The 17,441-nt window shown below is 39.8% G+C and overlaps 1 protein-coding gene across 2 annotated transcripts in view; it reads right to left on the bottom strand.

Annotated features, from left to right (window-relative positions):
• The window catches only part of LOC139761686 (di-N-acetylchitobiase-like), a 45,497-nt gene that overhangs the window by 24,714 nt on the left and 3,342 nt on the right, over positions 1–17,441 (bottom strand). The window contains exons 1-3 of one of the 2 annotated variants that reach the window (XM_071686020.1): positions 16,936–17,175; positions 11,793–12,188; positions 9,776–9,920 (exon numbers count right to left, since the gene is read on the bottom strand). In XM_071686020.1, the coding sequence (XP_071542121.1) occupies positions 9,776–9,920; positions 11,793–12,050 (403 nt within the window). In that variant the 5' untranslated portion in view covers positions 12,051–12,188; positions 16,936–17,175. Of the gene's footprint in view, positions 1–9,775; positions 9,921–11,792; positions 12,189–16,935; positions 17,176–17,441 lie in introns of those variants that run through there. The other variant, XM_071686021.1, reaches the window with a different exon arrangement.

Raw genomic sequence — 17,441 nt, 5'->3', positions numbered from 1 at the left:
GAAGTACCTTACAGACCACACTTATCAAGGAGACTGATCTGTAGTTCAGTACTTCCTGCTGGCCTTCTTTCTTATAAATGGGTATGGCATTTGCCCTTTTCCACTGCCTTGCTTAGCTGTCCTCTGGTTGCTCTTTCCCTACATCTCCCATGAGCTGTTCACTGAATAATTTGTTACGGGAAAAGAGAGTTTTGCACTTGTGTTGACAAGTCTCAACCTTATTCATATGTCCCATGTCTTTATCCTCATGTATATATGTATATACACACACACACACACACACACACACTAGCCTAAGCTAGTGCCCATTCTTTGGCCAGCCCTGTGGGGAAGACGAATTCCTAGATTGGGTGTAGGCCATATGCTAAGCTCAAAATTCAAACCCATGAGGATCTGACCTGGGGCTGGTTTGTGCTGACTCATGGCCAGTAATGCAAGCCACCACACCACAGAGAACAATATGTGTGTGTGTGTGTGTGTGTGTGTGTGTGTGTAAGTAACTACTTGTACTGCACCAGGAGAGAGTTATTTTTTACATCTCTCGAACATTCTGTACAACCATACAACACCTCCCTCAAACTGTCTACCTTAGATCACTAGATGTTCTATCATCCGAGCTCAGGAATGTCTATACAGTCTCCATTCTACCTAAGCTCACCTATGCCTCCCCCAGCCTGGTCCTTTAGCCTTACAGCTACACAGAAGGACCAACCAGAAAGAATGCAGAAAAGCATACAGAGCCAACCTGGGTACATCTTACCAAACCTATCAAGAAGCCCTCATCTTGCTGAGCCTGTCCACCCTCTCAGACCAAACTGGCAGCTCACATGGCAGTTTGGCTATAATCTGATGACACACCCTTGTCACAGAGGAAGGGAAACACACACACACACACACACGCACCAATGGACCACTGTCTGTCACCACAAATGACTTGTAACCATCAGAGCTTGTACAGACAGATATAAGGCCAGTGCTATACCTATCCATGTGAACACAGCAAACAATGCATGAAGAAATGCATAGCTAAGCAAGTAAACAACTCAATTTCCTCTTAGATAAGCTATGTGCTATTACTGTGACTTTTCATCACTTAAATTTCAACTAGTTATCACTGTACATAATGTTTAAACCATTGTATTTACTTTGTAAACCTCCTTTTATATCTGCCACTCTATGTTGATGTACCTCAATTCATTTATTTATTCATATTCATATATTTATCATACTCTGTCGCTGTCTCGTGTGTTAGCGCAAGGAAATAGATGAAAGAATGGCCCAACCCACCCACATACACATGTATATACATACACGTCCACACGTATACATACCTATTCATTTCAACATATACATACATATACATATACAGACATATACATATATACACATGTACATAATTCATACTTGCTGCCTTTATTCATTCCTATCGCCACCCCGCCACACATGAAATGACAACCCCCTCCCCCCACATGCGCACGAGGTAGCGCAAGGAAAAGAAAACAAAGGCCACATTCGTTCACACTCAGTCTCTAGCTGTCATGTATAATGCAATGAAACCCCAGCTCCCTTTACACATCCAGGCCCCACAAAACTTTCCATGGTTTACCCCAGATACTTCACATGCCCTGCTTCAATCCATTGACAGCACGTCGACCCTGGTATACCACATCATTCCAATTCACTCTATTCCTTGCACACCTTTCACCCTTCTGCATGTTCAGGCCCCAATCACTCAAAATCTTTTTCATTTTCACTCCATCTTTCCACCTCCAATTAGGTCTCCCACTTCTCCTCATTCCCTCCACCTCTGACATATATATCCTCTTTGTCAATCTTTCCTCACTCATTCTCTCCATGTGACCAAACCATTTCAAAACACCCTCTTCTGCTCTCTCAACCACAATCTTTTTATTACCACACATCCCTTTCATTACTTACTTGATCAAACCACCTTACACCACATATTGTCCTCAAGCATCTCATTTCCAACACATCCACCCTCCTCTGCACAACTCTATCTACAGTCCACGCTTTGCAACCATATAACATTGTTGGAACCACTATTCCTTCAAACATACTCATTTTTGCTTTCTGAGATAATGTTCTCGCTTTCCACACAGTTTTCAAAGCTCCCAGAACCTTCGCCCCTCCCTCACCCTGTGACTCACTTTTGCTTTCATGGTTCCATCTGCTGCCAAATCCACTCCCAGATATCTAAAACACTTCACTTCCTCCAGTTTTTCTCCATTCAAACTTATCTCCCAATTGACTTGTCCCTCAACTCTACTGGACCTAATAACCTTGCTCTTATTCTCATTTACTCTCAGCTTTCTTCTTTCACACACTTTACCAAACTCAGTCACCAGCTCCTGCAGTTTCTCACACGAATCAGCCACCAACGCTGCATCATCAGCGAACAACAAATGACTCACTTCCCAAGCTCTCTCATCCATAACAGACTGCATACTTGCCCCTCTTTCCAAAACTCTTGTATTCACCTCCCTAACAAGCCCATCCATGAACAAATTAAGAAACCATGAAGACACCAGGCACCCCTGCCGCAAATAAACATTCACTAAGAACTCATCACTTTCCTCTCTTCCTACTCGTACACATGCCTTACATCCTCGATAACAACTTGCTTCCCATACCATATATTCTTAATACCTTCCACAGAGCATCTCTATCAACTCTATCATATGCCTTCTCCAGATCCATAAATACTACAGACAAATCCATTTGCTTTTCTATGTATTCCTCATACATTCTTCAAAGCAAACACTCCACACATCCTCTACCACTTCTGAAACCACACTGCTCTTCCCCAATCTGATGCTTTGTACATGCCTTCACCCTCTCAACCAATACCCTCCCATATTATTTCTCAGGAATACTTAACAAACTTATAGCTCTATAATTTGAACCCTCATCTTTATCCCCTTTGCCTTTGAACAATGGCACTATGCATTCATTCTGCCAATCCTCAGGCACCTCATCATGAGTCATACATACATTAAATATCCTTACCATCCAGTCAACAACACAGTCACCCCTTTTTAATACATTCCACTGCAATACCATCCAAACCCGCTGCCTTGCCAGCTTTCATCTTCCGCAAAGCTTTTACTGCCTCTTCTCTGTTTACCAAATCATTCTCCCTAACCCTCTCACTTTGCACACCACCTCGACCAAAACACCCTATAACTGCCACTCTATCATCTAACACATTCAACAAACCTTCAAACTACTCACTCCATCTCCTCACATCACCACTACTTGTTATCACCTCCCCATTAGCCCCCTTCACCGATGTTCCCATTTGTTCCCTTGTCTTATGCACTTTATTTACCTCCTTCCAAAACATCTTTTTATTCTCCCTAAAATTCAATGATACTCTCTCACTCCAACTCTCATTTGCCCTTTTTTTCACCTCTTGCACCTTTCTCTTGACCTCCTGCCTCTTTCTTTTATACATCTCCCAGTCATTTGCACTATTTCCCTGCAAAACTCGTCCAAATGCTTCTCTCTTCTCTTTCACTAATAATCTTACCTCTTCATCCCACCACTCACTACCCTTTCTAAGCTGCCCACCTCCCACGCTTCTCATGCCACAAACATCTTTTATGCAAGCCATCACTGCTTCCCTAAATACATTCCATTCCTCCTCCCCTACCCTTAAGTCCTTTGCTCTCACTTTTTTCCATTCTGTACTCAGTCTCTCCTGGTACTTCCTCACACAAGTCTCCTTCCCAAGCTCACTTACTCTCACCACTCTCTTCACACCATTCTCTCTTCTTTTATGAAAACCTCTACAAATCTTCACCTTCGCCTCCACAAGATAATGATCAGACATCCCTCCGGTTGCACCTCTCAGCACATTAACGTCCAAAAGTCTCTCTTTCCCGCGCCTATCAATTAACACATAATCTAATAATGCTCTCTAGCCATCTCTCCTACTTACATATGTATACTTTTGTATATCTCTCTTTTTAAACCAGGTATTCCCAATCATCAGTCCTTTTTCAGCACACAAATCTACAAGCTCTTCACAATTTCCATTTACAACACTGAACACTCCATGTACACCAATTATTCCCTCAACTGCCACATTACTCACCTTTGCATTCAAATCACCCATCACTACAACCCAGTCTCATGCATCAAAACTACTAACACACTCACTCAGCTGCTCCCAAAACACATGATCTTTCTTCTCATGCCCAGGTGCATATGCACCAATCATCACCCATCTCTCTCCATCCACTTTCAGTTTTACCCGTATCAATCTAGAGTTTACTTTCTTGCACTCTACCAAATACTCTCACCACTCCTGTTTCAGGAGCAGTGCTACTCCTTCCCTTGCTCTTGTCCTCTCACCAACCCTTGACTCTCAAAACATTCCTAAACCACTCTTCCCCTTTACCATTGAGCTTCGTTTCACTCAGAGCCAAAACATCCAGGTTCCTTTCCTCACACATACTATCTCTTCTTTTTTCTCATCTCGGTTACATCCACACATATTTAGACACCCCAATCTGAGCCTTCGAGGAGAATGAGCACTGCCCGCGTGACTCCTTCTTCTGTTTCCCCTTTTAGAAGGTTAAAATACAAGGATGGGAGGGTTTCTGGCCCCTTGCTCCTGTCCCCTTTTGTCACCTTCTACGATAGGTGAGGAATGCATGGGAAGTATTCTTTCTCCCCTTTCCCTGGGTATCATCTTCACTGCTCTTGCCTAGACTGTCAGTCATATTATTGTACTTCCTTGGGTGTGGTGATAAAAATGAGAGGCATCATCCAGTTTCAATCTAATATGTGGAGAGAATAGTTTACCAAATATTTCCTCATCCAAAAACCAAATACTTAAATGTGATCTAAATATCTGCCAGTAGACTGTCTACTTTTTTGACAGTTTTGATGTGAAGCTCTGGTGACATATTAGGTATCAGTATGACCCCTATATATCTCTCTCACAAATCAATGAATGTGGCTTATTTCCTGTTAAGTAGCATTCATACTGGGGCCTTCTTTCATTGCTCCCCATCTCTATTACCTTGCAGTCCCCATGACTGAATCTCATCATCCATTTACTAGAACTTTGAAATTTGTCCTAATCCTCCTGTAAGGTCAGAGGGAGCCTGGCTTTCATGGGGACTGGGTGGGATAACAAGCCCAACCTCCTAGGCCCAGTGCTTAGGTCTCTCACCACTGTAGGGCCAAACTAGAGCATGGGGCCCACACCCCCCTGAGTTGTAGGGAGGTTTAATCACAAACAACAACATCCTGTAAGGTGATGCAATCATTTTCATTCCTTATTTCTCTCAAGACCATGGCATCATCCACAAACATGATTAGGTATGAGTTTAATCCTTCTGGAAAGTCAATTATATACATCAAGAATAGCAGCAAGCCCAAGATACAGCCCTGAGGCACTCCACTAATAACCTCAGCCCTCTTTGAGTGTATGCTTCTTACCTGTGTCCCTTGTTTCTTTATACACATAGGGAATCCTCAGTCCAGCAAAGGATTTCTGCTTCTTATTCCTGTCTTATTCAGCCTCTCTGAAAGTCAGTCATAAAAGTCTACAGTAATAGGTTCATGATGCAGGATCCCTTTTCTCTGAGGCCAAGTTGTCTTTCAGTTATCAAAGTTTCTCCTTTGGATGCAGCCACCTATGTGCTTTCAGATTATCTTTTCTAGAGTCATACAAACCAAATCTGTCAATGAAACTGGCCTGTCACTCAGTGCTGCTTCATCTTTCTAAAAGACAGGCACAACACAACCTTCCATATCCTTGATTCTACCCCTTCTTCTAGTGTCCTACTGAACTGTATTTCAAGAAGCCAAGTAAGTGCCTCACTGCATTCCTGCAACACATGTGGTGAGACTCCACCTTGTCCTTGTGCCTTATACATGTCTAGTTGTTTCAATACCCTGGTTATACTAGTTAAGTTAATCTTTACACTTTAGTTCCTTACATATTTTCTTGTCTCCTTCAAGAATCCTTCCCTCCCCATACCTTAGCCTGATTAGCCGTTCTTTAGGAGGTAGTTTGCTCTTGATGAATTTACACGGAAACTTTACATCGTCTTATGCCTTATCCACAATGCTCTTTTCAAAACCTCTCTGATCCTCCATCCTTACCTTGTGGTACTTATTTCTTGCTCTCCTGTATCTTTCCAATGCTGACTGGCTGTAGTGTCATTTGTACCCCTTCCACAGTACATCCCTGCATTCTCTTTCTGCTTTACTCTTCCTCCCATCTTAGTTTCCTATGGCACGCATGTCCTGGTACTTTTATACTAGATTTCACAAAACCACCTATGGTACTGGTCTATCCTCTTACTGTAGGACTATTTTTTCCCAGTCTACATTCTCAAATAACTTGATCAGCTTTATATTACTATTACTGCCTCAATTGTATTTTCTTGTAAGGTCCTCCTGCTTCCTCTTCCAATTTCTAAAAGAGGAATTAGGAGCCAGGCAGGGAGTGCTCATCTTCCTCAAAGGCTCAGACTAGGGCATCTGAATGTGTGTGGATGTAAGCAAGCTAAATAGAAAGGAGAATTAGGTAGTATATTTGAGGAAAGAAACCTGGATGTTCTGGCTCTGAGTGAAATGAAGCCCAAAGGTAAAGGGGAAGAATGATTTGGAAATGTCTTAGGAGTAAAGTCAGGGATTGGTAAGAGGACAAGAGCTAAGGAAGGAGTAGCACTACTCCTGAAGCAAGAGTAATGGGGGTGTGCTGGAGTGTAAGGAAGTGAATTTTAGATTGATGTGGGTAAAACTGATAGTGTATGGTGAGAGATGGGTAATAATTGGTGCTTATACACTTAGCCATGAGAAGAAAGATCATGGGAGGCAAGTGTTTTGGAAGCAGGTAAGTGAGTGTGTCAGCAGTTTTGGTGTATGAGACTGGGTATTAGTGATGGATGATTTAAAGGTAAAGGTAAGAAATGTGGCAGTCAAAGGTATAACTGGTGTGCATGGGGTACTCAGTGTTATGAACGGAAATGGTGAAGAGCTTGTGGAGTTGTGTCCTGAAAAAAGACTGGTGATTGGGAATAGCTGGTTTAAAAAGATGGATATACACAGGTATATGTATGTAAGTAGGACCGGCATTATTAGATTACATATTAATTGATAGGCATGTAAAAGAGAAACTTTTGAAGATACATATGTTAAGCGGGATAGCTGGTGGGATGTCTGATCACTATCTTGAGGAGGCAAAGGTGAAGATTTGTTGAGGTTTTTGATAAAAAAGAGGAAACAATGTCAGGGAAAAGAGAAAGGTGAGATTAAGTGAGCTTGGAAAGTAGACCTGTGTGAAGAAACACCATCAGTGGTGAGAGCATATGGAGTGATGGGGGTGGATGAGGAATGGCACATATTTAGGAAAGCTGTCATGACATGTGCAAGAGATGCATGTGGCATGCAAAAGGTGGGTGATAGGATGAAGTAAAGTAGCTAGCGAAGTAGAAAAGAGAGGCATTTGGGTGGTACTTACAGGGAATGAGTGCAAATGACTGGGAGATGTATAAGAGGAAGCAGCAGGAGGTCAAGAGAAAGGTGCAGGAGTTAAAAAAGAAGGCAAATGAGAGTTGGGGTAAGAGAGTATTAAGGAACTTTATGGACAATAAAAAGATGTTTTGGAAGGAGGTAAATAATGTGTGAAAGACAAAAGAACAAATGGGAACATTGGTCAAGACAGCAAAAGGGAAAGTGATACTCGGTAACAATGAAGTGAGGATGAGATGGAATGAGTATTATGAAGGACTGTTAAATGTGTTTGATGACAGAGTGGCAGATGTAGGGTGTTTTTTGGTCAGGGTGGCATGTGAAGTGAGAGAGTCATGGAGAGTGCTTTGGTGAAAAAAGAAGAGGTGGTGAAGCCTTGCGTAGGATGAAATGCAGCAAGATAGCAAGAGTCAACGGTATTGCAGTTGAATATATCAAGAAAGGGGGTTAGTATGCTGTTGATTGGATGGTAGGGATATTCAATGTATGTATGGATCATGGTAAAGTGCCTGAGGATTGACAAAATGCATGTGCAGTAAAAAACTAAAAAACAAAACTTTGATGGTAAGCTATTTCAATACAAACCGTAATAATCTATCTATCTATCTATATCTCTGATGCCTGTTCCATGACTAAAGAACTCCAGTGCTACTTCTTAGCCTTTAGTGCCTCACCCTTAACAGGCCACTGACAGAGGGCAAGTCTAGCGAAGTGTTTGCAGAGGCTCCTACTTAATGACTACTTCTATCTAATGCCCCTACCTACTACTTCTACCTAATGTTTCTACATAACATTCCTACCTAAATGTCCCTACCTTCTACCATTTTGCCAAAAGGCAGGGCTAGCAAATAGTGCTCTCTGCAGTAAAATCTAGAGTTACAAAGAATGAGCTGCATGAGTTAGTATTGTCAAGTGTTATGTATGACAAGGAGCATTGTATGATTATGGACAGAATGCCAGTAGTCCATGGGTTAGTGAGGCAGAAAGAAAAGACAACTACCTAGATCAGAGGAGTGCAACTTGATAACCACTTAAGTCCTGGCTCACTAAGCAATGCCACTAACCCTCCTGATGCTCAGGCAGGAAGTACTGGTAATATTCCTCCCTAGTCACTAGCTGCAAACCAACGACTACCGACTAATAATAATAATAAAGATTATATTACTACAATGCCATAATGCTTCTATACATATTTGTCCAGGGGCACTGAAAAGATGTTTGCAATTTCTTAGACAAATCATATTAATGGGAATATATCTATCCAAGATTCTTTTCCTGGAGTGACTATCAATTTGCCCAATTTCAACAGATAAAGGCACTTATATACATATAATAAGTTAGAGGGTGTTTTGAAATGTTTGGCCACATGGAGAGAATGAGTGACGAAAGATTGACAAAGAGATGTGTCAGAGATGGAGGAAATGAGGAGAAATGGGAGACCAAGTTGGAGGTGGAAAGATGGAGTGAAAAAGATTTTGAGCGATCGGGACCTGAACATGCAGGAAGGTGAAAGGCGTGCAAGGAATAGAAAGAATTGGAACGATGTGGTATACCAGGGTTGACATGCTGTCAATGGATTGAACCAGGGCATGTGAAGCGTCTGGGGTAAACCATGGAGTTTTGTGGGGCCTGGATGTGGAAAGGGAGCTGTTGTTTCGGTGCATTATACATGACAGCTAGAGACTAAGTGTGAACGAATGTGGCCTTTGTTGTCTTTTCCTAGCACTACCTCGCGCGCATGCGGGGGAAGAGAGGGTTGTCATTTCATGTGTGGCGGGGTGGTGATGGGAATGAATAAAGGCAGCAAGTATGAACTGTGTACATGTGTATATATGTATATGTCTGTGCATGTATATATATATGTATATGTTGAAATGTATAGGTATGTATATGTGTGTGTGTGTGGACGTGTATCTATATACATGTGTATGTGGGTGGGTTGGGCCATTCTTTTGTCTGCTTCCTTGCGCTACCTCGCTGACGTGGGAGACAGTGACTAAGTATAATAATAATAATAATAATAATAATAACAATAAAATAAGTTAGAGTTTGCAATTTTCTGGAGTTCATGCAAGCATAAATTTCTGGGAAATGCATTTTCTCAATATTTCTTACCTAAAAGGAATCATCATCCAAAATTAACTTGTAGTTATATAAATAGCTTAATGCACAATAATGCCATTCAGACTATGAAACTGAGAGAGGCAAACTCCCTAAACTATTTTTCAACAAATCTAAGCAAATACAATAAAATCCTTACCAAGTTTGACAACTCTAACTCCATGATGATGGGCATAACAAACAAGATCAGGGTCATAGAAGCCAACTAGAGCAATGGTTGACAGCTTGGACCAGTTGAACTTGCCCCACAGAGATGCATCGCAATCCAGCACAAAGGCAAACACCTGGATTATCACCAACCAAATACAAATATTAGTGTCATCCTTTTAATACATAACATCAGGCATTTTTCATGTACATAAATAAATACGACCATTACCTTTTAAGCTAGTATGTGCCTATTTTCTTTTTGTCAGGTTCATCTTGATCAAACTCTTAAGCTTAAAATAGCACTTACACTACAGGAAGATGAAGGGACAAGTTAATTGGGATGTAAGTTTGAGTGGAAAAAACTGGAGGAAGTAAAGTGTTTTAGATATCTACTAGTGGACTTAGCAGATGGAAGAATGGAAGCAGAAGTGAGTCACAGGGTGGGGGAGGGAATAAAGGTTCTGGGAGTGATTAAGAATGCGTGGAAGCAGAGAACATTATCTCAGAATGAAAATGGGTATGTTTGAAGGAATAGTAATTCCAGCAATGTTGTACGGTTGCGAGGCATGGCCTATAGATAGGGTTGTATGTAGGAAGGTGGATGTGTTGGAAATTAAATGTTTGAGGACAACATGTGGTGTGAGGTGGTTTAAGTAATGAACAGGTAAGATATATGTGTGGTAATAAAAGGAGTGTGGTTGAGAGAGCAGAAGAGGGTGTATTGAAATGGTTTGGACATATGGAGAGAATGAGTAAGGAAAGAGTGACAAAGAGATATGTGTCAGAGGTGGAGGGAACAAGAAGCAGGAGACCAAATTGGAGGTGGAATGATGGAATGAAAAAGATTTTCAGTGATCGGAGCCTGAACATACAAGAGGAGCAATGTGGTATACCGGGGTTGACATGATGTCAATGGACTGAACCAGGATGTGAAGCATCTGGGGTAAACCATGGAAAGGTATGTGGGGCCTGGATGTGGATAGGGAGCTGTGGTTTCAGTGCATTACACATAGCTAAAGACTGAGTGTGAGTGAATGTGGCCCATGCCTTGCAGCCGTTATACATGACAGCTAGAGACTGAAAGTGAACGAATGTGGCCTTTTTCATCTGTTCCTGGCACTGCCTCAATGAAGGGAGGGAGGGAGGGGGGATGCTATTTCGTGTGTGGCAGGGTGGCAACAGGAATGGATGAAGGCAGCAAGTATGGATATGTACATGTATATATGTATACGTTGAAATGTATATGTACATGTGCATGTGCGGGCATTTATGTATATATGTATATACATGTTTGTGGGTGGGTTGGGCCATTCCTCATCTGTTTCCTTGCGCTACGTCGCTAACGCGGGAGACGGTGGTTAAGTATAATAAATATGAATGTGAAATCTTAATTCAGTAGTTTATATAATTTTATCTAACATGTAATTTTTCTATACATGTGACAAAACATGTTTCACAGACAATCCATCTCATCTCACAGCCACAACAACAACCTCTTGACTCTGCCACTGAAGGCAATGCACTGTCATACATACCCTATCCTTTATTACTTATAATATCTTAGTAGCAAAGTAATTTCCGACTAAAAAAAGGTGTCACGCCTTCCCTTCCAAGTTACCAACCATCTCACTGTCACTTTGCCTTGAAATGTATATATGTTACAAGACAGTAGAGAATGTTCAAGAGATGGGGCCCAATGAGTGTAAAACTCTGCCTCCATACAGCGCAAATTAGTAATTACAAATGGGTAATTGAAAGAGAACCCCAAGACATGTGGACAGTGTTAGCTATAAGAGTACCCTATCATAACAACAACAGACAAGATGTGATTTCTATGTGTAGTAAAGGAAAACAGTAAAAACAAATTTTTTATACCAGAGGAATATGACTATATTTGTGTGGACACAGGGCCAACAGATTCTCCAGAACTGCTGGGATTTAAATTAAAAACAATACAAATAAATCGAATATTATGAAAGGAATCAACATATGATCATATAACTCACCTCCTTTTTCTGAGTCTTTCTTATGAACTCTTGTACATGTGGAGCTGATGGATTTCTATCCTTAGCATTTGCAAGCGGCATACACAAAAGTTGATTGTCACAAGGACATGGATGGCTAGTGTTTTTACTTTCTTTTGGCATCACATCTTCCACCATTTTCAGAGAGAAGTTTGGATGAATCTCTCCGGTAACAACAGCGAACACTCCACATATCACCACAAAAGTATGATACAAATTCATATCTACTCCTGTATTCATTAATCTGATATTTTCATTTACAACTCCTCTTAATAAAGTATACAATCCCAATATAATTGGTCCAGTATCAGATTATCCCAGTTATCTGTAGGATTCTTTTAAGGTTTCCTGGGCAATAAGCTCCAATTCACAATATACCTGTAAATAAATAAAGGATATGAAGTAACAACAGGAATGGCCATACTATTATTCTGACTACTTTCAGGCCACTTACTTTCATTCTATACACTAGAATAATGAGTCTCCAGTACAGTTATTTCTTTCTTAATTCCATGAGATGGATCAGGTGCTTATGCCTCGGTTCAGTTATACTGTACACATCTTTAAACCATGACCACCACACGAATCTTCATGCTAGTGTAGGGTATGCTGTGTTTCTTACCTCTTTACTTTTCAAGCTACTCATCAAAGATCAAATCATCTAAATGCCTCCACTGATTCTAAATCCACATCATGCCCCTACCAGCTTCATTTGAAGTAAGTCTAACCTCATTTGACTAACAATGCATTTATACATTTATACCTCTCCTCCTTGTATTGAATTATTCCTAAATGTCTTTTTAGCCAGCCAGGTACCAAACATTCTTCTTCACATTGTAAATGTTTCTCTATCCTGCAAATCCAACTATACCACAATTATTCATCTCTATTCATCTGACATTTCACTTAACTTGCTGAATATATAACCTGGGTTGCACTCTCTTAATCTAAATTCTTTCCAATCAATGAACCTTTCCAAGCACCTCCAATTTTTTTCCTTGCAAGACTTTAGTACTCTAAACTTCAGCTTTCCCACTCCCATCTTCATGGAACTTTTCCTCCCAAAATGTGTGGTCACTCAAAAACTCCAATTTTTCACCATTCACTCTAATAATATAATGTGATCCCAACTCATTCAAAAACCAAAATGTTACTCTTGTCCTATGAGCCCTTCCATCCTTATAAGGCTCTTGCAGCATTGGTCAAGATTACACGTCATAAATTGTTGTGCTATCATGCATGCGTTTATGGGCAGAAAGCACAGGACAATTGAACAGTAAGTGCTCAGTGTCTTCCTTAAGGTGACTGTACTGTGGGCATGAAGAGTCTTAGGATATGCTGAAACATGATTTGTGATGCAGTAGTGATGAGTAATAATCAAGGATATGCTGAAACATGATTTGTGACACAGTAGTGATGGGTAATAATCAAAGTGTAAGCTGGAAAGAGTGACTTGCCTCTGTCTCAGGAGTGTCACTTGCATTCAATTTCAGTATCATCCTCTTACAAACATCATCAAAGTGGGCCAACATTCTATAAACCTCCTCCTCTGACTTAGCTAAAAGAACAGGATAATCTATATAACATTTGCTAAACCCTGTGTCCAGTTTCAGTGTCCCATCCACAAAAACATTAATTACCCATAATAACATTATGTTACACACACAAAGTATTGCCAGAGTATTCGATTTCACTTCTTCCAAATTCATTCCTCTTTCTAGCAACATAATCCCTCTAAAAATTCATTTTCCCTCCTTTAACTGAGTTTTCAACTTGAATTCTTATTCTTCATCCACCTTAACTACTTATCTGATTTCCTTTTCTATATAATCACATCTTCCATTGCAATTTCTGTGTCTGCACCATAAGATGATATGCTATATCCCTACATGACATTTTTTTTATCATCTTGTCCCATTATACTTATGTAATATTTTTCTGTCCTCTTTTCCATGCAGCAAACTTCACCCACTAAACAGTACTTACATTCCTTTCCTTATAAAGAATGAGAACAAACGGGCCAAACTTTAAGGCACCCATTAAGACTCATCCTTCCACCAACATGTCCAGGACTTCAATCTCTCACATATGAACAACAATCCCTTGCTTCTTGACCTCATTCTATATGAGAATGAAATGGTTATGGTCATCAAATTATTCCTTATTGATGCAGGTGATCATGCTGTCATAGTCTTTAACCATATATTGTGAGGTTAAGATAGTAATAATGCATCGAGGTTCAAATTAAATTACACCAGATTTTGGAAGTAAAACATTTTCAAATAATATCCACTGGGTACATGAACTACCAGGACTGTTAAAGACATATGTGTCTAGTGGGTGGCTTTGCTTCTCAACAGTATGTTGACTCTGAAAGAAGTCTCAGATGTGTGAAAGGTTTTAAGCTAAAAACTGGCAAATGAAAAGAAGCATGAGAGATGTATCAGCAACAAATTTCCATGAGAAAATACTAGAAATACTATAAAAAAATGAATGAATCGACCAAGGAAGATGGGGATTCAATTTATGAGCTTTAGCAGAAACTGCCTGTGAAGCTATTGTGAATGAAGTAAATGAAAGACCTTTCCATCCTAAAGCAGGGATGAAATAACAACAATTATGAAGCCATTATGAAAGATGAGAGAACTAAGACATATTGAGTTGTGAGGTTTTTAACAATAAATATCACAATATAATTGTTAAAAAAAGGAAAACACCCAGGTTCTAGATACTGGTAAGAAATATCATCACAAATCTTTAAAAAAAATCTCAGTTTTTCCACAGAGGAGACAAAAAGTTGATGAAAATGTGAAAAGTTCCAGAAAATACTAAACCAAGCGCTCCCAAAGAATAAGCCTCTGCACTTTTCTAACCTCTAAGGAATTTCTTCAGTAAGACCCTTAAGATGGGATAAATTCTTTACATAAACCCAAGCTGTGGCTTTGGTGCATATACATGACAGCTAGAGACAGAGTGTGAACAAATGTGGCCTTTGTTGTCTTTTCCTAGCGCTACCTCGCGCACATGCGCGGGGGGGAGGGGTTGTCATTTCATGTGGCGGGGTGGCGATGGAAATGAATAAGGGCAGACAGTATGAATTATGTACATGTGTATTTATGTATATGTTTATGTGTAAATATATATGTATTCGTTGAGATGTATAGGTATGTATATGTGTGTGTGTGGACGTGTATGTATATACATGTGTATGTGGGTGGGTTGGGCCATTCTTTCGTCTGTTTTCTTGCGCTAACTCACTAATGCAGGAGACAGCGACAAAGTATAATAGAAAAAAACATGAAAGCATATTATCTACCATCTCATCAATCTGACATCAGTTCCTTGGAAAGTTATGGGAGGAATAACTAATTACCAACCAATGGGGCAACTTGATACTGTGCAAAAAGTTTATTCAGTAAGCTGCACATGGCATTAGATCTAAAGGTCCTGAACTTATACAGACGAAATATGAGGAACTGGTAACTGCCACTGACAAAAAGGACAGAGTAAATGTCATTTGCTTGGCCAGCAAGATAGCTTCTCATATAATCCCACATCAAACATTGCAGCAAAAATGAAAGATGTTGAGATTAAAGGACAGTTCTGGTTTTTTCCTTTCTGGAAAGAACCAAATGGTCCACATATGAAGTTCATTCTAAGACTTTTGGGGAGAGTGGAGTGTTCCTCATGGAAATTTTTGTGTATTTTTAAGTTTCTAACCTCTATTACTGACCTTTTGGAAGGTTCTCATTCCAGTGTTAGCTATTGTGAAAAGAAAAAAATGCTGCTAACATATACAACAAAACAAAGACTAACAGACCTTTGTAAAGAACACTTCTTTAAATCCAGAAACAATAAAAAAACAAATGATTCATGTTCATTAAAAAAAAATATTCATATAACTACAGTGAAAAAATGAAGCAAGTGAGAACAGACTGGGATATGCGGTGCTGGTTACCCTTACCCTCAAGCCACCATTTTCAGCTAAGGTAGCAGCAAAAGCATATGGCATTTTGGGGAGAATAAGATTACTAGCAATTATAATTAAGGAACTTTTCATGGAGAATTAGATGAGTTTACCTTGTCCCCTCACAGAATATATAGAGCAAGACTAGTATGTCCACATCAGAGATAGTGAGAAGTTCCAGAAAATACAAATAACTTAAAATCAGATCCATATACACTCACACAAACAAACAAAAAAAAAAAAAGGACAAACAAGCTTGGGTTGACAACACTTCAAGAAAGATGGACCAAGGGAGATGATCAAAACGTTTTTCACTAATAAATGGTTTTGAAAATTTTGAATACTTCATACTCCCAGTTCTTCCTCTTAGCAACTGAAGACTGAAAAGAAGGAGGCACTCTCATCAAATGAATATGTTTAACCAAAAATATAAATGTTTTATGCTAGGGATAAAAATTCTTGGAATGCAACACTTTAGCTAGCAGATGACAGTCTTAATATACTAAAAAAAAAAACATAATTAGAACATGACAATGAAACCTAGAAGACGCTGCTTTTGTACACATATATAGTAAGCCATTTGAAACAGTAGACCATATCATTCAAGAAAAAAAGAGACTAGCATTTACAATAATGATTTTATGCACTGCTCTAACACTGGCAATAATATCAGTCAATAATACAACATGACAGGCAACTGTTTCCAACTAATGAATTTCAACAAGAGATCTCCTTATATTTGTTTTATTACAACATGATTCATAGCCTCTCCTACTAAATTTAACCTGATCAAACAACCTCAACATGCAAATTAAAAGTTGGTACCCTCCAGGTATGAGACGCAAATGGTGTGATACTACAAGACCAAGGTGCTGTAGCAGTTTGGGATCGAATTTTGGAAAAAAAATATCGTATCTTCCATGAGATTCTATTAACTATAGCATTTTAAACAGCTTTCATGACACTGTCCTGCGTTCATAGCCATACATTTGTCATGAATTCAGCAATGACATGGTACAATATTAGTATGCAGCCAACTGGTATTAATCCAACTTAAATGATATTTAAGTAAATCAATCATTCTACAAATGACTGTCAATGGTTTCAGAGCTTTCAATACGAGTTTCATGACGGAAGCTGACGAAATCGAGCACTTACCAGCCCTTTTTTAAAGTTAGTTCTCACTCTTTGCTGTAGAGAGTTACTTCCCAGGACTGTATACGTTCTGCTTAACTATACTGACTGACTGAACTGCTATCTCCCTTTTCTTATTATTTGTACAGCTTCCACGACCATGTACTCGAGCTTTGTTGGAAAGGAGGCGGTTCCTGAATCAAGATAACTTTGTTATCACTCAATAATAGGGCGGTCTCAGTTTCCCTTGCGCCATTGTTGAGGTGGGTGAAGCCACCATGACACCTGGGCCATGATTTTCTAAGTCTAGTCTGTGGTAGCATAACCATGTCCTCATGTTAATGACTCTATTCTGTCACTGAAGGTAGTCTCTTTAAGAGTGACGGTGTAACTTAACCATTTACCCAAGACAGGGATTAAAGACAGCAAATGATTCTTCCGTAATTTTTCCCCAAGTGGCCAGTAGGTCAAAGGAACGATTATGGCATTAGGTCATTCTTCAACAACCTAACTTAAAGAAGACGTGACCT

Source organism: Panulirus ornatus, chromosome 41 (genome assembly GCF_036320965.1).
Source record: "Panulirus ornatus isolate Po-2019 chromosome 41, ASM3632096v1, whole genome shotgun sequence".
Taxonomy (NCBI): domain Eukaryota; kingdom Metazoa; phylum Arthropoda; class Malacostraca; order Decapoda; family Palinuridae; genus Panulirus; species Panulirus ornatus.
This window is presented reverse-complemented; position numbering and strand designations above follow the sequence as displayed.